The sequence below is a fragment of the Bos indicus x Bos taurus genome, chromosome 12 (genome assembly GCF_003369695.1).
Source record: "Bos indicus x Bos taurus breed Angus x Brahman F1 hybrid chromosome 12, Bos_hybrid_MaternalHap_v2.0, whole genome shotgun sequence".
NCBI classification, from domain to species: domain Eukaryota; kingdom Metazoa; phylum Chordata; class Mammalia; order Artiodactyla; family Bovidae; genus Bos; species Bos indicus x Bos taurus.
Window position 1 is genome coordinate 39,554,829 of NC_040087.1, and position 21,987 is coordinate 39,576,815.

Consider the following 21,987-nt stretch of genomic DNA (forward strand, 5'->3'; position numbering starts at 1 on the left):
TTTTATAATTTCATGGCTGCAGTCACCATCTGCAGTTTTTTTTGAGTCCAAGAAAATAAAGTCTGTCACTGTTTCCATTGTTTCCCAATCTAATTGCAAAGTAGTCTTAGAAAAATTTTCTGAAATTCAGTTGTGGTTCAGATGGTAAAGAATCTGCCTGCAATGAAGGAGACCTGGATTCCATCCCTGGGTTGAGAAAATCCTTTGGATAAAGGAATGGCTACCCACTCTAGTATTCTTGCCCGGGAAATTCATGGACAGAGGAACCTGGCACAAAGTGTCAGACATGGCTGAATGACTAACACTTTCATAATACTATCTAACTTGCAATATTGGTGTAGAATCATAAACAATACATTAAAACAGTTACTATTATTCCTGATTCATAAGTAGATCTCAATAAATTTACCCATAAATATCACCAACAACCAAAAGTATTCTTAGTGAGAAATTCACCAATTTATTAATACACAATCCAGGTAGAAGTGGAAGTATATGACAGGGCTTTAAAAACATAAACACAATTTGAAATTTTGTATGTGATTAAATAGAAGAAAATCCTTTAAATTAGCATTTAAAAGAAACACCAGATACAAAATATAACTCTATTCATGTTTCTCAGTGGAATTTAATTCTGAATTAGTGATAACAAGCTGCTTCTGATCTGATCACATAGTTGTTTTGGTTTCTTTTTAACTTACTAAAATTCTTTCATAACTCTAGTTATATGTGCTAAAAATTAAAATCTTCGATTGAAAATCACTATTTTCATAAATTAATGGTTTTATTGAATTTTACATGAAGTGCATGATCACATTAATAAGTTAACTTTTTAAGGAAATACAATTTATTCTGCTATTTGCAAGTAAGATGAACCTTTTTATGCAGAAAAGCTGACAAAACTTAGTGCAAGAAATGCTCATGTGTGTGTCCCTTGTGGGCCAGTCGGCTAAGCATGCTCTAGGATTCAGAAGTGTCTAGAACATCAAGACATCATCTATTTGGTTGCTAGAGGTTTATATAAAAGCCTAAATGTGTACTACATGGGCTTTCCAGGTGGCTCATTGGTAAAGAATCTACTTTCTAAATAGGAGACAGGGGTTTGATCCCTGGGTTGGGAAGATTGCTTGGAGAAGGAAATGGCAACCCATTTCAGTATTCTTGCCTCGGAAATCCCATGGACAGAGGAGCATGGAGGGCTACAGTCCATGGGGTCACCAAAGAGTCAGACATGATAGCAACTAAACCACAACAAAGATATATTAAAACTTAGGTTTCCAAAAACTCCTGCACATGATACCATTTCTATTAATTTCTTTAAAAAAATGTATAATGAGAAATTTACCATGAAATTATAATAAATTTTAATTACTTTTATTGAGAATCATTATATTTGAAAAACTAGGAATCTATATCAATACAATATTCGATAACTATAGATAATACAAATTTATATGGATATTGCATGATCACTATAAAATTATTACTCTTGTGAAAGTGAAAGTCACTCAGTCATGTCTGACTCTTTGCGACCCCATGGACTAAGCAGTCCATGGAATTCTCCAGGCCAGAATACTGGAATGGGTAGCCTTTCACTTCTCCAGGGGATCTTCCCAACCCAGGGATCAAACCGGGGTCTCCTGTATTGCAGGCAGATTCTTTACCAACTGAGTTTTGAGGGAAGCCCTTCTTGAAGAGAAGACTCTTCAAGAGGCAGACAGAAAATGCCACTGAAGAAAAAGGAAACAATTCATATCTACATAGCAAGATTAATACTGGTGAAGATTACTGCTTCAATTATCCTGTATCTCATGCCACAAATTTTTCAAAGTTAATTACAAAACCATGACTGCAGATTTTATATAATATATCATAATGCTATCTCAATATGAATCACTGTTTAGTTATGAATCTCTTAATGTTTCTAGGCTGGTCTAATGAATTCTTCTCCAGACATTTACAAATGAGATTAAAATTAAAGTCCCTTCAAGTGTCAGAGTGCTTCTCTGATAATTCAGCTAGTAAAGAATCCACCTGCCAGGCAGGAGATCCTGAAAGAAATGTTGGCCACCAGGGGCCCTCTGAGCGCCTCCTCTTCCCCTATTTGACACCTTCTTTCTCAGTGGCAAATATAGATGTGTTCTCCATCAAGGAGCACTGGTCTGGTTTAACACATTTCACTGACCATGATTCTCCTGAGTGAAGTAACTGTGTTGAGTTGAATGTTGGAGTATGCAAGGGTGTGTCCTCCCTACGGTCTTTTTTTTGCCATGTGACCAGATTGGTTAAAAATTCTGAAGAATTCTTGAGCAAACTTGAAAAGATTTCCCCCTACCACCTCAAGCTTTAGAATCTCTCATATCTTCTCCCATTTGGTAGCTCAGCCAGTGCTATTTCTCAGGTTTAAGAAAATAAATATATTGGATAAAGTCCTGGTCTAGGGCAGCTTAGTTTCACTATATTGCTGTGTACATTTTTTAAAACTTTACTTCTGTAAAAATAACTGGTGAACTATATAGACAAGTCCTATTTGTGTCAGTATGCTTAAAATGGATTTTTCCTGTCTCAGTTTTGGAAGAGGCCCGAAGACCAGAAGAGTCAACCACTGCCACATGCAGAAGCGGTGGTCAACAACCAGTTTCAGGACCTTTGGTTTAATATCAATAAAAGATGCTTTAAAATTGGAGAAGGGGAAGTTGCAGAGTAGGAAATCATTTGAGAAAGAACTGTCCTACATACTCAACCTCTTCACACAAGTCCAGGAAAAGCTGAGTCAATGGAACCACTTAGGTTAATGGTCCTTAGACTAATCAGAACCAAGAGATCTAAGGAGAATATTTAATCAGGTCCCCCAAATGCTGTGAGAGGATTGATTGCCTCTCTGAATATCCCTGACCTTCTGGATATGTGAAGTCAAAAATGCGCTTATGTTTTCCTTATGAGATCAAGACACAGGGCATGAAAGACTGAGGACCAGAGCTGGTTTGGAATTTAGATTTTCCTAAAAGATTGGCTGAGAAAAACTTGAGCAGAAAGAAGATGCAATTGTAACTGCATATGCCAATGAGAAGAGAACTACCTATCAGAAAAACCTGGAGAGACTGGGGCACACTTTAGAAGGGGGCATATGTACAAAAGATACCCATCACTAGAATCAGTTTAAATTTCTAGTAGGCAGAGAACACTAATGCTGGGTTAACACAATAGGATTAGTTAAGAAAGCCCTTTAATGCTTTTTACCTCCTCTTGGTATTTCTACTTCAACCATAGAATTGCCAGAGTCACTATAACATCTAAAGAAATCAGAAGAGTAGCTAGAACATTATAGAAAAGTTACCCTAACCCCATTTGCACTATAGACAATTTATAAGCAGGTCAAGATGGAGTTAGAAAAAACTTTCAATTCAAATCAAACAGAAATCATGGTTGTTACTTTAAGCTAGACATAATAATTATTAAATTGGACTTCTAATTTTTTCAATTAAAGTGAACTAGGTAGTGATTTTAAAGAGAAACAAACAACTAGCATGACCAAAAAAGGTATAGCATTGGCCCCCAGTGATTTTCAAAGGCTGAAGAAGTGCCCTCACAGGGCTTACCTGGAGTGAGCAATGATTTCTAACATGGGATGTATGTAAGTCTGTGCAGAATAAAAGATTTTGCCAATCCCATCCCACTCATTTCACTTGGTGTACTGACTAAAGAATCATACAAAATTAAAATAGGTAAAAAGTAAAACCCTTACATCACTATCACTTCTTCATATTGTTTCAATCACTATATAAAGTCCTTATTGGAAAACAGAATTCCACAGGACATTTTTTTTCTTTTCCGTCATTGACCATGTCCACTTAACTATGTTGTATCAATTCTAAACTCTAAAAAAGTCTTCCTATTTTAATATCTTTGACATGTAGATGTCATGCAAAAAAAAATGGCTTCTTGCAGTTATATCTGCAGCATTTCTTTCTTTTATTTTTCATGGTTCATAAACTAAAGATGCACCATACAATTTAACAGCTGATATGTCAAGCACGTTAGATCTATTTCAAGAAATATTAAAACAACAAAGGCAGCAAAAAACAATTGAATGACCATTTACTTGCTCCCCAGGATTACTGTTAAAATTCAAGGGCACAAAAGAAAACCAGAAAATCTCCAAGCAAAGTTTTTAAGGGGACTCACCAGAGTTGGGATCAGAGTTGCCGTCTGCTTCGGTCCTCTTGTCCGGAGAGGCCTGGTCATAGAATTCGTCCTGTGGCTGAACCAGAGGAAGAGGGTGTGAGATCAGGGTTCCACTACCCACCGGCTCGTGGTCTCCTAGACCACTGTCACTGCAGCTTTCCTGGGAGCCGTCGGGGAGGTGAAAGGTAACCCGGCGCTGCGACTACAAAGAAGACCACAGGACACGCCATTAACATCCTTCCTGAAGCAACTTTAATAATACACAGTACAATGCCCAGGCAAAGTAAAAAACACTTGGAACACATCTGGGAACAAACATTTATTATTTGTCATTTACTATGACATGTCCAACTTGCAAAATACAAGAAAGAATTTCAATTTCGTATAATTTAAGAGAAGAAAAAAGCTAATGGTAAACCACTGAAATTTGTAGAAATATGAATATAATGCTAGTGGTCAAAGCTATACAAAAGTTAAATAAGTAGAAATATACAAATGGTTGTTCCATAGATCTGAATAAATACACAGATAATGCAAGACAGCATTCCATTTCTTGTGGATAACCGAGTATTGTGTTTAGTTGAGAGTTTTAAGGTAGCTTTTGCAATGAAGTCATTATTGCCCACTGGCCCTGATTTTTTTTACCAGTCATTATTTATAGAATATCCCTATTGAAAGGTGTTTGGAATATTACTTTGGCATCTATTTGCACAATGTTACCATCAGAAGTGACCTGAAATATGTATATGTTACTTTAATAAATTTTAGTGTTTTAGTAAGATACAATTGTGCCTTTTGGCACATATCACTGCTTAGTTCTCTTGGTATATGTTATTCTAGCTGATGCAATGTATGAGATAGGAGACTATTTACAGCTGTGTGGGGTGGAGTTTTATGCCTGACAGAATCATGTGAGAGTAGTAAATTTATGCTTTACCTCTGACTACACCTAATTTTCAGTCTATTGTGATAACAACAACAACAACAAAACTTTTAATATCACATCACATATGACTAATTTTGCTCAGATTTAATAAAATTATGAATATATAAATATATAAAATGGAGATATACTGTATGGGATAATCATTTTGTCATACTCAAAATTTGTGCTTTTTAATAGACAACCTATTGCATCCATTTCAAAGAAAATGAATGAATTTAGAGACAAAATATTATATGTAGAAATACTGCTTCTCTATAAATGTAGTTTTTATAGACTGACAATAGAACATAGCTTATTTCCTGTGAGTCACTAGTTCAAATCATGCTGAGAGTCATAATTGAGAAGAGCTGATACCACCGTATTGCTGTTCAATCACCTGTGTGAAAGGATTTAAGAGTTCAGTACATTTTTAATGAACTGATGTTAACATCACATAAACTATAATCTTAAATGGTCCTAATTGAGTCTATTGTAGCACACTTCAGCTTCAAGCACAACTATCTCCCTACCATTGTTCCTTCCTCAGTAGATTTTGAAACGTGCCTAGAGAGTGCTACACAATATCAAGGAAAATTTGAATTTTAATATCTAATTAACATCTGAAATGCATTTCTACTTTTATAGGGAAGACCATGCCACTGATTTTATTTATTAGAGTGTTTGTTCTCCTATGTGAACTTAACTCTTGACGGAAAGGCAATCATGCCAATATCTTCCATTTCTGTTTCAATATTCACTTAATTCATTATGTGCTTGTGCATGTGTGCTCAGGCGTGTCCTACTCTTTGTGGTGTGATGGACTGTAGTCTCCCAGGCTCCTCTGTCCATGGGATTATCTAGGCAAGAACATTGGAGTGGGTTGCCATTTCCTTCTCCAGGAGCATATTAAGTGAATCCTTTTGTAATAAACACAGAACTAAGGACAGTGACCAGCTGCACACAATACATAATTGTCAAATATTGCTTTTAAAGTGACAGGCTGCTAAAATTTCCATAGTTTGAGTAATTAAAGTATCTTTGGTGTACCTCTAGATGACTACCTCTTAGTGATAGCTCAGACAAGTAAAAAGAAGTCAAAACACAAGAGAAAGACAATGGAACAATTTGATTGATTCTGCAGCCTTCATAAAGCATTTTGGGAAGACATGCATAAGCTATTATAAAACATTTGTTTCATAGATGAAGGAAAAAGGAAAATTAATATCTGTGATATTCTTCTAAACATAATATTGCTTTAATTACTATAGTTTCTTTCATAGGAAATGTCCAAGTCCGCAACATCAGCTGTATCTAAATGCAGCAGTTCTCACAGTAAAGTCATTAGAGCTGGTATTTATTGAGCACCTACTCATATAGAGATTAGTAGTATAATTACATTGAGAATAAAAAGGAAAATATTTTTTAAACTATTTCAAATACAACATATTAAATTTCATCTGATACATACTATACTATAATATTTCTTTACCACTTTATAAGTGAGAATAAGATATAAATCTAGTATAATTTATTTGCACTAAGACCCTGTAAATTAGAGTAATATAATGTTTAAACTACTGTGGCTTATGGAAGTATTTCCTAATTAATTTGACTCAAAGATGTTTAAGTCTTAATTGGCAAAATTGTGCACAATTTATCAGTCTAATGGGAGGTAGGGGTGGTGATGCATATGGACTAAGAATTGCAACATGGATATTATAGTAGGAAGCAAATTGATCAAGCAAATCAATCTTTAACTTATCATCGTAATGACTGATGCAAGTGAAATAATGTTTGGCTTATCAAGGTAGATAAAAGGAAAATGTTTGAATAAATTAAAACGAAGGAAAATTAGGATAATTTCTGCATTAAGAAACAGGAGTTATAGGTGTCATGAAAGACTACAGTAATTATTCTGTTTTTAACCAAGAGCACTAGATGAGGAGTCAGAACCAGACCTCCTGCCTGGGAGTGCTTGCCCTGTAGAGCCTGGTCCTGGGCAATGACACCATTTCTTTGAAGGAGTTCTTGGCCTTGGATGGATGCAGTACCTTCAGCAGTGGATGTTGTAAGGTTCAAACAGATAAAATAAGAAGTGTTCTTGTTATATAAAACATGACACATGGTAGGTACTCAATAAAAGGTAGCTGTGAAAGTGAAAGTCGCTGTCATGTCTGACTTTTTGCGACCCCATGGACTGTCCATGGAATTCTCCAGGCCAGAATACTAGAATGGGTAGCCTTTCCCTTCTCGAGGAGATCTTCCCAACCCAGGGATCGAACCCAAGTCTCCCACATTGCAGGTGGATTCTTTACCAGCTAAGCCACAAGGAAAGCCCCAGTTCTTGAAATTGATATCTACACAATCTCTTTTAATCTCTGGGTATCAATGTTTAGCAATTATAGAGATGTAATACTTTCACCCCAGCAAAAGTGTTGTTCTTTGGGAAGAGAACTGCAGTCTTGGCATGCCTCACATTGTGCCTGTAGGTATGTTAGCCCAGAATCTCTTTGAGTGGAAGCTGTTTTGTGATAAGAGTGAGGGATGAAGATCAACAGTTTAGAACACAAGGTTTTTTTTGCAGAGAAAGTGAAGGTTTTCCCACTGTTCTTTCAAGAAACCTGTTATTGTTTGTATATTTAAAGAAAGAAAGAAAGAACTTTTTACTTGTAGCCTCTGGGAATTTTGATTTTGGGTTATCGCCATGGAAATGTGCCCCAATTTGGGTTATAAATATAGTCAAACCCTGCCTGACTGAATTGGGACACACATGCTATCATGAGACTACTTTAGACTTTCCAAAGCCTGGGAACTTATATTTTGCTTTCCTGAATCTATTTCTTACAATTTCCATTTTCTCTCATGGGAAACATTATTACTATTTTTGCTAAGTCTGGTTGATGGTTTGAGTGTCACATTTATGCATCTAATTTATCACTGACAAAGTTAGCTCCAGGTCCCAGGCTGGCCAGAGAAAAAGTAAGATGAGAACAATAATTACTAAGGCTGATCATTGTTATTTTATCTCTGGACTGCTGGTATGGATTCTGACCACAGTAAGCTTCCATCAGAGACCCTGTACTCTATGCCAGAATAAAGGGCCATCCATACAAATACAGAAATGTCCAAGATCTTGCAAGTTGGAAGGTATCACACTGATTAGATTTGAGAAACATCACCAAGTACTTTTACAATACTTTTTCTTATAGGATAGTGTGAAGGAGAGCAGAAATTTAAGACGCCCTGGGAAGATATACATGTTTCTGTGCTGGGCACTGTTTTTTTAAGATTCACTGAGAGAATGAGTCACCTAAGAATACCAATCATTGCTTTAATGCTTCTCTTACTGGTACAGGATATTATTCGCCAATGAATGACTCACATTCAAGCCTACAATCCCAGTCCCATTAAGTTAGAGATTTTCATGCACAAAGCTTTGCTAGTAAGGTACTTTGTGCCTTTGTATAACATAGAAAAACAGTAGAAAATGGTGAAATGTCTAGTAAGTAACTTAATTATATGATAGCATGTAACTGAAACATTCACAATACTTAAAATTCTGTTAAGGTTGGCTTAAAACTCAACATTCAGAAAACTAAGATCATGGCATTCAGTCCCATACTTCATGGCAAATAGATGGGGAAATAATGGAAACAATGAGAGCGTTTATTTTTTGGGTGGGGAGGGCTCCAAAATCATTGCAGATGGTGACTGCAGCCATGATTAAAAGATGCTTGCTCCTTGGAAGAAGGTTATAACCAACCTAGACAGCATATTAAAAAGCGGAGACATTGCTAACAAAAGCCCAGTCCATCTAGTCAAAGCCATGGTTTTTCCAGTAATCATGTATGGATGTGAGAGTTGGACTATAAAGAAAGCTGAGCACTGAAGAATTGATACTTTTTAACTGTGATGTTGGAGAAGACTCTTGAGTGTTCCTTGGACTGCAAGGAAATCAAACCAGTCCATCCTAAAGGAAATCAGTCTTGAATATTCATTGGAAGGACTGATGCTGAAGCTGAAACTCCAATAATTTGGACAACTGATGCAAAGAACTGACTCATTTGAAAAGATCCTGATGCTGGGAAACATGGAAGGTGGGAAGGAGAAGAGGATGACAGAGGATGAGATTGTTGGATGGCATCACCAGCTCCGGAGTTGTGATGGACAAGGAAGCCTGGTGTGCTGCAGTCCACAGGGTCACAAAGAGTCAGACATGACTGAGTGACTGAACTGAACTGATAATCTATTGTTAAGTGTAAAAATCAGTTTAGCAAAAATTTTACTGAGTTGAATTGATTTTTTTTTTAAGTGCCTTGGGCTTCCCTGGTGGCTCAGTAGGGATCCACCTGGAATACAAGAGACCTCCTACAACACAGGAGACCCAGGCTCAGTCCATGTGTTGGGAAGATCTCCTGGAGAAGGGAATGACAATCCACTCCAGTATTCTTGCCTGGGAAATCCCATGGACAAAAAAGCCTGTGGTCTACAGTCTGTGGGGTTGCAAAAGTCAGACACAACTTAGCAACTAAACCATCACCTAATGTGTGAATGTGTAAACTAATATATGATTGCATACATTAAGTATTTAAATTGGTATTGTTTGGTTATAGCATTATGATATTTAAAATTTTTATTATTTTGACTATACTAAAGTTATCACATGTTCAGTTAAGTTCATTTGCTCAGTCGTGTCCACTTCGTTGGTACCCAATGGACAGCAGCATGCCAGGCTTCCCTGTCCATCACCAACTCCTGGGGCTTGCTCAAACTCATATCCATTGAGTTGGTGATGCCATCCAACAATCTCATTCTCTGTTGTCCCCTTCTCCTCCTGCCTTCAATCTTTCCCAGCATCAGGGTCTTTTCCAATGAGTCAGTTCTTTGCAACAGGTGGCCAAAGTATTGGAGCTTCATACATCATATTTATTAATTATATTATATTCATAGTATCATACATTATATTTACAATATTAGAACATATGCTATTTTTAAGTATTTTTCCTCACCACTTATAGCAAAATAGAACTTAGTCCAAGAGAAAGGGAACATCTGATAGACAGTAGTTTGGCTTTCTCTTCATCTCAAATATCAAACAAATCTTCTATCACTGTGCAGCTACCCTAACTTCCATTTTTAGCTACTTTACCTAATTTTTAATCATTTCAATTAAAGATCCTTGCCTTTTCCTCAAATCACAAGATAATATGAATATAGACTAAGCCAACTATTACAAGACAAATAAGTAAATTTACTAGTTAATGGATGACACTTAAAATAATTATATTTTTGAAAATTATAAATTATTTGGAAGTAGAGAAAAGTGCCCTAGGATTATTTAAATATGGTTAAATCCATAGAAAATTTTTAAAATACCTTTACAAATAAATATTCCTTATTTTGATTTAGTTCTTTTAATCACATTTAAAAAATAAAATATCATATATATGTATAAAATCTCTAAGTAGTACACACACACATATAAGCATACAAACACATCAGCCAGAAATTACTTATGATAAAGTAAAAAACAAAGTGTTAAATTTCCATATATAAACCTGTTTTTGCTTTATTGCAGCATTAAATCCAATAAATATAGCCTTTTTAATTTTAAATAATATTTTCATATATATTTTTTCTCAAGTAGCAAAGAAAATTATACCAAAAATGGTTAAAAAACTCTGGAGACTGTAAACTGCATTTGAATTCAAATATTTCTTATAAACACTAATTAGAAACATTTTGTACTTTAATATTTTTAAGAGAAGACATTTCCATTTAAAATTTAAAAGTAATAGTTAAGAGTATAGTCTTAGGTTGCAAGCTATGGAAAGAGGAATTTTTAAATGACAAAATAACACACGTTCAGCTAAAACCACTGATTCAATTCAATAGCAAGTTCCTCAATAGCTTCTTGCCATCTAAAATCAATGAGTACTCTTCCTCTTAATAAAATCCTGAATCAAGTAAAACTCATAGAGGTTTAGAGGGTAAATTAAATGCAACCCAGAAAGCAATTTGTGGTTACAGTTTAATTTGCTATTACTCAACACTCACAGGCTTGACTAGAAACTAATATTACTATACATATGTTCTTCCTTATTCATGTTTGAGCACTTTCATCAAGAAACTAAGATTTTAAGAAACAGTTTTGCAGGACAAAATTAATACAGAACTTTTCAACTGGTGATAAATGAAATAATTCTGAGTACAGAATTAGTTTATAATGAGTCATTTTATTATTTGTTACTGGTAAATTGAGTTAATCTCCTATCTTTTTGATTGAAAATACTTATGCTAAAAAAGTTCTACTATTGCAGAATTTGTGTACTTTAACGTTGGAAATCATCTAGGGATTTTCTAGTCTCTTTGAATTTGTTACATTTATTTCAAATGATTAAGTAAGGTAAAGGGATTTGTCTCTGTAGGTTTCAATAGGAACTTATGTAGGTTTCACTTTCTGATTTCCAACAAAAAGGACTATTCATTTACCCCTTCATAAATAATTTTTGAAAACCTATTTGTATAATTCATTAAAGAAACCTCAAGTAAAACTGAAAGTAGGGTGGGCCTGTAGGAGGAGCTGTCACATTCATAGTCAATTACTCCAAAGTGACCACTGTTGACATCTCCCACTAGAAGTTGTCTCCTACTTTACTATCTGGGGAAGTTGAAAACTTCTCTGGCTCCTGAATAGCCCAGCCAATCAGAGAGGTTAGCAGCCCAACCAATGAGAACCTTCATACCTTGGATTCACAGCCTCTTCCAATAGACTCTGATTATTACAGTTCCTCCCAATTCTGCCCTTTTCCTGAAACACAGCTCCCTTTCCTTGTTCTCTGGATTTGCCTATGAGCCACCATAGTTCACATAGTTAGCATAACTTGAATCATAATTCTCATGGCTATGTCTGTATAAACTCACTTAAGCTGGTAGAATAGCTGTTTATTATCTTATTGAAGTTCAGGTACTATCTGCTAGACGCCATCCTATTAATACCTGCTAAGAAAATGATGGTGAACAAGGCAATAACTGTATCACACAGTTTCCTAAAAGGTAGAATTTTATTAAGTTACTCCTTAATAGTTCTGAGCAGGCTTTCAACCAGCACCTGTGTCACCTATTTTATAATTTGATTCCATTCATATCTTGCAAACTATGCAGGCTTAAGCAAGGTCACTGCATGAATAGACACTCACTATATTCACTATATTAACTATATTGTTAATATTAACTATATTCACTATACTTTTTTCTTCCTAGGTTATCCCATCTTTGTCCATCCTTCGAAGATGCTTTTCTGTGGGGAAAGTTCTCCGTCTCCCAAGCAAGACGTTTGCAGGGAGTACTGCCCTGTTTTAAAAGTAGCAAAATGAAACATGGTAACAATGAACTGGCTGTCAGTATTTCCTTCTTTCCTTTTTAATGTTTACATTTCAGAATATTTGGAGACAAATAAGAAGGCTAAGTTTATGCTGGAGAAAGATGTATTTGTATAATAACTTCACTGACCTGGGTGATGGATGTAAAGTTATCAGCATCTTTAAAACAAAATTTTTGATTCCTAATGTTATCTATGCTATAAAACAAGACTAGGGTGCAGATGATACCTGTCCATATAAAGTTGAATAGCATTTTCAGGGGAAATGGGGAATGCTCATCTATATTCATCGTCCTGTTAACCAGTTTGATACCTGCTGCTAAGCGACTGCTTCATTTCAGGACAGAGTTGTGGGCTTTTGTTCTAATTTCAATACTCAACTGCATGATAGTGTAGGAAGCTTGTTTCAGTTTCTATATGTGTGGGGAAACTCATAGTAACTTAGACTGTTTCCTTGACTTTGTAAATGTCTTACTGTTAAATGACTTCCTTAAATTAAAAACTTAGGCTTTTTGTACTTTGTAAGTAAAAGTGTTTTGAATACCTCATAAGACTTTATATGCCTGGAAGACATGTGTAATGATGCATGATGACATTTTTAATATAATTTCATTTTTATTTCCTTTTGATATCAGTATGATCTGTGAGAAAGTTAGGTAGCATCTCTCTTCACATTCAAGAACAACTGATAGCTTTAAAGAACTTGAGAGAAAACTAAACTCTTTATACTGTTTTGGGGTATAACTTTGGTGCTTGAATTTAAATATCAGAACCAAACATAAGAAAGGCATTTCCTCCCTTAATCATTTCCCCCTGTGCAACATCAGAGAAAGAGGAAAAGGTTAGAATCAACTTTCCTCCTTGGTTTGGTGGCATCACCCTAACTCTTAAATTCCCTCCAGGGTCCAAAGCAAGCAGAGAAGATTAAGAATTGTTGGCATTGTTGGTTATTTTGCTCCTCATATCTTATTTTGTTCTTACTATCAGAAACACCCTCAACCTATTCCTTACAGTTAAATGTTGCCCAGTAGGAATGCAGTGCTTTATCTGAGCATACAAAATATAAAATGACTAGAGTAAACAGGAGCAACTGCTCCTTAATCTACAAGCAGAATTCTTGCATCTATAAATTGTATGTACAGAAATAGAAAAGAAACAACTCAGCAAGAGGCCTTTCCAATTTAGTCTTCTAGTATAAACAAATCCATGTGACGCAGGCAGTTACCCCTATCATATTTATGGAATCTGCATACATGATAGTCATAGCACTTTAATTAGAAACTCCACTAAGTTATCACTGTGGTTAAGTAAAATTACAGAACTCACTGATATAGTATGTGGTCTTTTACCATAAGTGAGCCTTCTTTGGATAACAAAAAATCATTAAAAACTATGTATCAGATCTGTCAGTGTAGTTAATATAAATAGTCGAATTTGGTGTTTAGCTTTCAGGAATTTTTCTCAGGTAATTTTAACAGAAGTAACAAAAAAGAGGTAATGAGCATCTCTCTAGCATTCCCTTCTATTAGTAGTTCTTAATACAAAATAAAAGTTATAAAGCAAAAAATAGGCTGTATTTTCTTCAAAAATGTATTTTTCAAAAGGCATTCCCTAAATGTATATTATATTATTTTTTTGAAATTAAATTTGACTTTTATTTATTTTTTTAATTTTATTTCATTTTTAAACTTTACAATATTGTATTAGTTTTGCCAAATATCGAAATGAATCCACCACAGGTATACCTGCGTTCCCCATCCTGAACCCTCCTCCCTCCTCCCTCCCCTACCCTCCCTATGGGTCGTCCCAGTGCACCAGCCCCAAGCATCCAGTACCGTGCATCGAACCTGGACTGGCGACTTGTTTCATACATGATATTATACATGTTTCAATGCTATTCTCCCAAATCTCCCCACCCTCCCCCTCTCCCACAGAGTCCATAAGACTGATCTATATATCGGTGTCTCTCTCAGACAGTAAAGAATCTGCCTGCAGTGCAGGAGACCTGGGTTCAATCCCTGGGGTGGGAAGATCCCCTGGAGAAGGAAATGGCAACACACTCCAATATTCTTACCTAGAAAATTCCAGGTAAGTTAATTCTGGAGGAGCCTGACCATCTACAGTTCAAGGAGTCCCAAAAAGTTGGACACAACTGAGCGATTAACACTCATTCACACTCATATTATATTATATAACTTCAGACAGTGGGTACTTGACTCATGAAAGTTTGAACATGCACACAGACACTTTAAACTTCCCTTGTGTATTGCTGAACAAGTACACACAAGATCGTAATTACCCAGTAAGAGTGAAAGCTGGTAATCCCAAGGCTTTACAGGATAGATTATGTTATTTCAAGTCAAAGAAAAATATGCAGATAGAGAGGTAGAGGCAGCAAGAAACAACCTGTAAAATTTCTCCAGGAAATACTATTACTGTACAATGAGGTTTTTTGAAAGTCCTTCTGAGGTTTACTAATTTGCACCTAAAAAGTGGTATGACCTGTCTTGATGGACCTTGTGTCAAACTCTGCAGTTTCATTTTATTTATTTAGCTTTTTGTGTAACATTCGTAGTATAAAGAAAAGTATTAAAACTCCTTAGAAGCAGTCAAGAGATAAGAAGTTATTTGAACTAGTGCTAGCACGTATGATGGGTATCTGTCCCTGGAAATATATGGATTACAAATCATTCTGAGCCATCAATCATATCTTCTGTGGAAGGAAAAAAGCAAAACAAAAATGGTGATGGAAATGATATTTTTAGCCTCTTTCTAGTCTATGATTCATGTGATTCATATATGGAGAGTATCTTATAACTATTAATTAGTATGTGAAGTTGCTCAGTCATAGTTGTGACCCCACAGACTGTAGCCTACGAGGCTCCTCTGTCCATGGGATTTTCCAGGCAATAGTACTGGAGTGGATTGCCATTTCCTTCTCCAGGAGATCTTCCCAACCCAGGGCTTGAACCCGGGTCTCCTGCATTGTAGACAGACGCTTTACCTTCTGAGCCACCAGGGAAGTCCTTAATTAGTATAGGAGCCACCAAAAGCATCACTCATGATAGAGAACTCAATCCTCATAGGCAGGTTAATTGGGGGACTAATCTGCATAGGGAAGGTAGATAGGGGGACAAAGTCTGCTGAACCTAAATATAGGTCCGAGTTACACTTTGAGGACATAGAAATGTGTATGCACAGGCACAGAACGTGACCCTGATATTGACGAACTATTGAATTCTTTTTCTAGGTTCTTCTATAAACTTGACCCAACTTGAGAAATGTTTTACCAGAATGGGAAAAGCTGAAGCTAAGCAGATAGGAAAGAAGCTATCTTTGGTCACAAAAAGCACACAAAAAAGAAACAGGAATCCTGGAATTTCATCTGAAACTTTGGACTCAGTAAATCATCTCATAGGCAGTAGTTTGATAGGATGATTATTGATATAGGATGATTAGCTATCCTCTAAAAAACAATGTATTAGCTATCAAATTTGAATTGATTACTAGGAACTTCATTTATCCTTTGTAATTGTATGGTGTTACATGCATATTCTAATAGAAAAGCATTTTCTTATCTTGTCTTCCTTTAGTTCTCTCAAAGCACATCAATGAAAATGTTTGCAATTGAAAATGTTTGATTAGGAATGTGGGAAACTTAAGTCATATTTCTTTTTCTCAGAGTAAGTTAGGAAGAAAATGAGGAGACTTTAAAAATATATCTACAGCATATACATAAACTGTATATGTATATTTATATATAGATGACGCAAAACTTATGCACAAATTCCAACAGAGGCTGACACACTGCATGTGTCTTAGCATGTGAAATTTTCCTATTCTTATACAAGGAAATTGTCACATATATCCAAGATCTTTGTCATATTTATCAATGTTGAAAATGAAATATAAATTTTATTAATTGAATCTTAGAAAACCTGTATTAATTTAGACATGTCTGATATAACAAGTTGCATTCCAAAAAGAGTTTCTTCTGTCTTATATTTCATACCATATATACAGCTTTAACCAGTGACGAAAATTAATTGAATAGCAATGATATTTCATTGAGTGTAGAATTCACCATATACAACTGTGATTATAAGATTAAAAAAAAAACATTTTAGATAAGCAGAAATTGTATAAAACATTTATTTAATTATTTTGTGGAGGAGGTATTTCATAATCTAAATAGTAATGCCACTGTATTTTTAGATTTGGAGTTTGTGCTTCTTGAATTGAGACAATTATATTGCAGAGTCTCAAGGTACCAACTGTTTGCCTTTTATGATCTGACTTTACTTTTTGAAACAACTGAAAGCTATCTGTAATGATGAACAGTAGCATTTTACAAAAAAGGAGAGAGACAAAATAACACAGCAAAAAAAAAAAAAAAACCAAAAAACACAGCATATTTTCTTCAGTGGCTTCAGTTCAGTCCAGTTCAGTTGCTCAGTTGTGTCCAACTCTGCGACCCCATGGACTGTCATGGACATGCCAGGCCTCCCTGTCCATCGCCAACTCCTGGAGGTTACTCAAACTCATGTCTGTTGAGTCGGTGATGCCTTCAGTGGCTTAGAAATTAGCTTTTAAGACAATTACAAAAGGGGACTTCCAAAATACTTTGAGACGTGATGATATTCAGTGAAGGAGCAGAATAGAGTCAATTTGAAGGACAGCACTCTAAGTGGGCTTCCATGGTGGCTTGAGTTTGATCCCTGAGTCAGAAAGATCCCCTGGAGAAGGGAATGGCAACCCATTCCAGTGTTTTTGCCTGGAGAATTCCATGGACAGAGGAGCCTGGTGGCAGGCTGTGTAGTTCATGGGGTCACAAAGAATCAGTGTGAGCAACTAACACACACTTTTCTAAGTACATGATTCAAGTTATTAGCTAAAAGCCATTCTTGACTATATTCTTGGCTTATATGCAGGAATGTTCTTTTTGGATCTAAATTTAGAAAGAATAGTGCTGGTAGTCTGGTATGAGAGAACGAGATGAATGGTTATGGTCTTAAAAAGCAGTTTTGAATGACAGAAATCTGAGGAAAACCTGATGAAGCAAGCTTGCTACCCATGCACTGAGCTGTAACATTTGGATATGGAAATCATATCAAACTATTTTTTGAGAGTATTAACAAGCACTATTCAGTAGAGTGTAACACAGTAATGTCCTGATAAACTGGAGGAAAATGTTTTAATTTTCTTTGCTTTGAAAAAATATAATATGTAACTACCTACTGTACTCTGCCAGAATCAGAGCCCTTATAAAGATCTTAAGAAAATAGAGAAACTAATCCAGTTGGAACAAACATGAGTAAGACTTTATATCTCTTTTCTCCTGGGTAGAGTGGCCTTTGTTCTGAACATTCGAAGTAGCTGGACTTCATTTTTTTCTAAAATCTACCTATTATTGCAGACAGTCACTGTGACTTTGAGCCTGATATTTGAAACAAAAATCACTCCCACTTCTCAGTGATAATCACTACTTGCCTTGTGGCTCTTAGTTTATCCTTTGAAAACATTACCGAGTCACCAATCTCTGTTATTTGTGCCCAGGGGATTATTCGCTTCTCTGAATACAAATACAAAATTCAAATAACTGTCAAAAACTTCTGTATGTCAAAAGTTTCTGTAGATTTATAGCATCTATAGAATAATGAGCTATATTCAGAACAATGTAGTTATCTTCAAAGAGCAAAACACTCCAGTATTGTGTTTCAAATGTGGATACAGCATTCCAGAAGGTAAAAGTTCAACAACATTAACAATATTTTTGGAAGATAAGAAAGTGACACTTTTAAAATCACCTGACACTAAGACCCAGCATGTGTACCCAGAAATTCCTTCTGTTTTTGTCTGGGACAGAGACTGAAAGATGGCCTCAGGATGAAACATTTATAAAATTTTCCATACCAAAGGTAACTTATTATATGACACAATTTGGCCTATGAATTAGAGAACAGTAAGGCATCCTGCAGTTTGAGAAAGAAATAATTAATTTCCTAAAGTTTATATTTAGGATCTCAATAGTCAAAAATATATTGTCCTATGTACACAAAGTTAAAAATGATTGGCAAATTGCTAGTCTGGAATAAATTATTTTCAGTGAAATTGTTCTTGTGAACAAATGCTAAAATTATGCTTACCTAAATGAAATGGGAGAATGCAATTAAACATTTGAAAGAAAACTTGCTCTATCTTGAAGATGTAAAAAGATTAGAACGCTAAGAGCTGACACTAATGTAAAATGCAGGCTTCAGTTAATAATAATGTATCAGTATTATTTATTGTAAAATGTATCAAAGTGTTAATAGGCGAACCTATTCAGGAGAAGAGTATATATGGAAAGTTTTTAATTTGTGCACAATTTTTGTGGAAACCTAAAACTGCTTTTAAAAATAAAGTCTATTCTTTTAAAAATACAAGGATTAAACAAGAAAAGATAGGATGAAAAGACTTTACTAGTGAAAGTGAAGGGAATTCAGGCTATTTTCATGGAATTTAAAAGATGATGGTGCTGTTTTGCATTATATTAATTTTACTTCTGTAGAGTTTAGTGTGTGTGTGTATGTGTGTGTGAGATATGGATACTTATGTATTACCACTATTATATTTAGCCTGAGTGATCCTTTTTAAGTCATAAATAAAGATTCTATACTTATATAATTATATGCATTTCAAAAAAGAATATTTCTGTATGTGTAATTTTGTGAATTTTGCCACAATTATCCTTGGTTCCTTTTTAAAATTTTTGAAATAGTATAAACTTTAATAGTTTCTCCAATAAGTAGACACTTTAAGTTATATTTTACAATGATATAAGCCAATTTTGACACTTTAGGGACATATTTCAGATAGTCAACTTCATGAAGATGAAATGAAATGTTCTTCATATCACAAAATAATTCTGATCTAGTTTATGTCTTAACCTGACAGATGGAAGAAGATAGATGATGGTACTTTGGGAATTAAGGAATTACTTTCCTGGAATAGATCATAGAGCTTAATGTCTATAGAAAGCATCTTATCTTAGGTTTCACAGACTGACAAAGCACAAGGAGAATGTGGTTCAGATATCTTGTTTGATCACTAACTTTTCAGAGACATGAAAATCTAGATTTTCATTGAAACTGCAGTGTGGATGATGACTGATCAAATCAATTTTAGTTCCTGGGAAACTCTAACAGGAAAAAGCTCTTTTTCATGAAGGGCACCATCATTTGACTCTCAAACAAATATAATCTCTCCTTATGTTTGTAGAGCAATATTGTTAGTACTATAATAGTGAAGGAAGAAGTTAAAAATTAACAGCTTGAGACTTAAATCTATTTTAGTAATATATGTTGAAAAATCTTACAAAGTATTCTGTTCACTAAATTATTATGAAGTTTCAAATTATATTCAAGCGATGTACACATTAACAAGATAGATTTAAAGGACAATTATAAAAAATTTTGAGCCCCCATAAAATCAACCTATCTGAAATTACACCATCAAAGAACTTGAAAATATGGAGAATGCATGCTATTATAGAATGGTATAAGCTTCAAAAAATTCCCTAGCACTCTATATTCAGCCATGTAACAAAAACTGTTAACCACCCACTTTCTATTAGATACTCTTAAATACTGATGGTACTTTTTCAGTCAAGAATGGCACAATCTCTCCACTCATAAGACTTACAATCTAATAAATGAAATAGATGAGTAAATTATTACAAATGTGTTAGGTATTGTGAAAAATAAATTCAGGGTACAAAAAACATATATAATAGAAGGATCCAACTCAACCAGAGAAGACTTTCAGTAAGGGCTATGGCAGTCCATGTATGGCTACTTGGCAGACCCTAGACAGCTATGAATCACAATCCCACTAGCTTATAATTCCAGGCAAAATTTTGAATTAATAACTCCAGAAGTAGACTCTTATCTACTTTTTTTTTTTTTTTAATTTGGCTGCATAGGGTCTTGGTTTCAGTACACAGGGAACTTTGCTGTGACATGTAGGATCTAGTTCCTTCACCAGGGATCAAATCCAGGCCCTCTGCATTAGAAGCATGGAGTCTTAACCACTGGACCAGCAGGGAATTCCCATTGTCCACATTTTTTTTTCTTTGCTTTCCCATGTAGAACTCAAACTCTATATCCCCTAAATAAATATATCATTAAAAATTTTAGATGCTACTGAAGCAGATTTACCAATGCTTCTGAAGATATCTTGATTCTTACTGGTTCCACTGAAATACATGAACGTAAGCATGAGTGTGGTGATGTTTACATTTTTAGGATTTAATCATTAGGTCTCAGTAATTCTGGGTACTTAATAATGGTATTTTGATACACTATTTGTTTCAGAATTCCTTTAAATATCTATTCTTTTCAGATCACTATCAGAAATTGTGATAAAAAATCATACATTAAGAAAATTATGACAAACCAGAACTAAAACTAGAAATCCCTCAACGTCAGGAACCATATTTTATGCGACTTGATATCTTTAGCATCTGTGATAGTCCTAAGCATCTGACAGGCATCCAAAATATGTATTGCATGAAAATGTATAATAACCTGCTGCTGCTGCTGCTAAATTGCTTCAGTCGTATCCGACTCTGTGCAACCCCATAGACGGTAGCCCACTAGGCTCCCTGTCCCTGGGATTCTCCAGGCAAGAACACTGGAGTGGGTTGCCATTTCCTTCTCCCATGCATGAAAGTGAAAAGTGAAAGTGAAGTCGCTCAGTCGTGTCCGACTCCTAGCGACCGCATGGACTGCGGCCTACCAGGCTTCTCCGTCCATGGGATTTTCCAGGCAAGAGTACTGGAGTGGGTTTCCATTGCCTTCTCCTATAACAACCTACATAATCACAAAACTTTCTTTTCTTTAATGACAGTGTCAAAATAAAAGAACTGGCTTGATTGAGTGTTCTTTTAAACATGAAAAGAAAATACTTATCTGTTTATAAAATAATACTGAAAATGTACCTGAATTGACAGATAAAAAAAAAATGATAAGCAAATAAACTCAGCATTTTTAATAACTAAAAAAGCATACATCAATGGAAGTGAAATGGACTCTATGGAACTGTTGATTGTTTCAGTGGATTTTTCAACCATTTTCATTCTTAAGGCCATTCAACAAGTTTCATCCTTGCCTCTGTTGTCTTTCTTTAGGAACTACAAAGGTCTCTGCCATGGATGACTTCTCTCTTATGAAAGAAAATAGACTCATAATTAGTCAAAACCAGTAGTTAAGCCCCCCACCGACAAGTGATCAGACTCCTGATCACAGGTTAAAAATATCCTAAGGCAGCAAATAGCTATACAGAATGCAAAACAGAAAAGAGGTAAGGTCTTCAAGTGTTTCTTTTCATGTGTAAACATATCTGAATAGATATTCTAGATCATAGAATTCTAAATCTTTAAGAATCTTTTCAGTGTTATGAAATGCCACAATAAGGCTTTATTAGCCAAAATATGCTTCCCATACAACATTCTTAA

General features: G+C 35.2%; 1 protein-coding gene across 6 annotated transcripts in view; it reads right to left on the reverse strand.

The window, feature by feature from the left end:
* PCDH9 (protocadherin 9) overlaps window positions 1-21,987 on the reverse strand; it is a 1,136,570-nt gene that overhangs the window by 394,017 nt on the left and 720,566 nt on the right. For 3 of the 6 annotated variants that reach the window (XM_027557661.1, XM_027557660.1, XM_027557659.1), the window contains one exon: window positions 4,186-4,261. In XM_027557661.1, the coding sequence (XP_027413462.1) occupies window positions 4,186-4,261 (76 nt within the window). Of the gene's footprint in view, window positions 1-4,185; window positions 4,388-21,987 lie in introns of all 6 variants that reach the window. The other 3 variants (XM_027557658.1, XM_027557657.1, XM_027557656.1) reach the window with 1 other exon arrangement.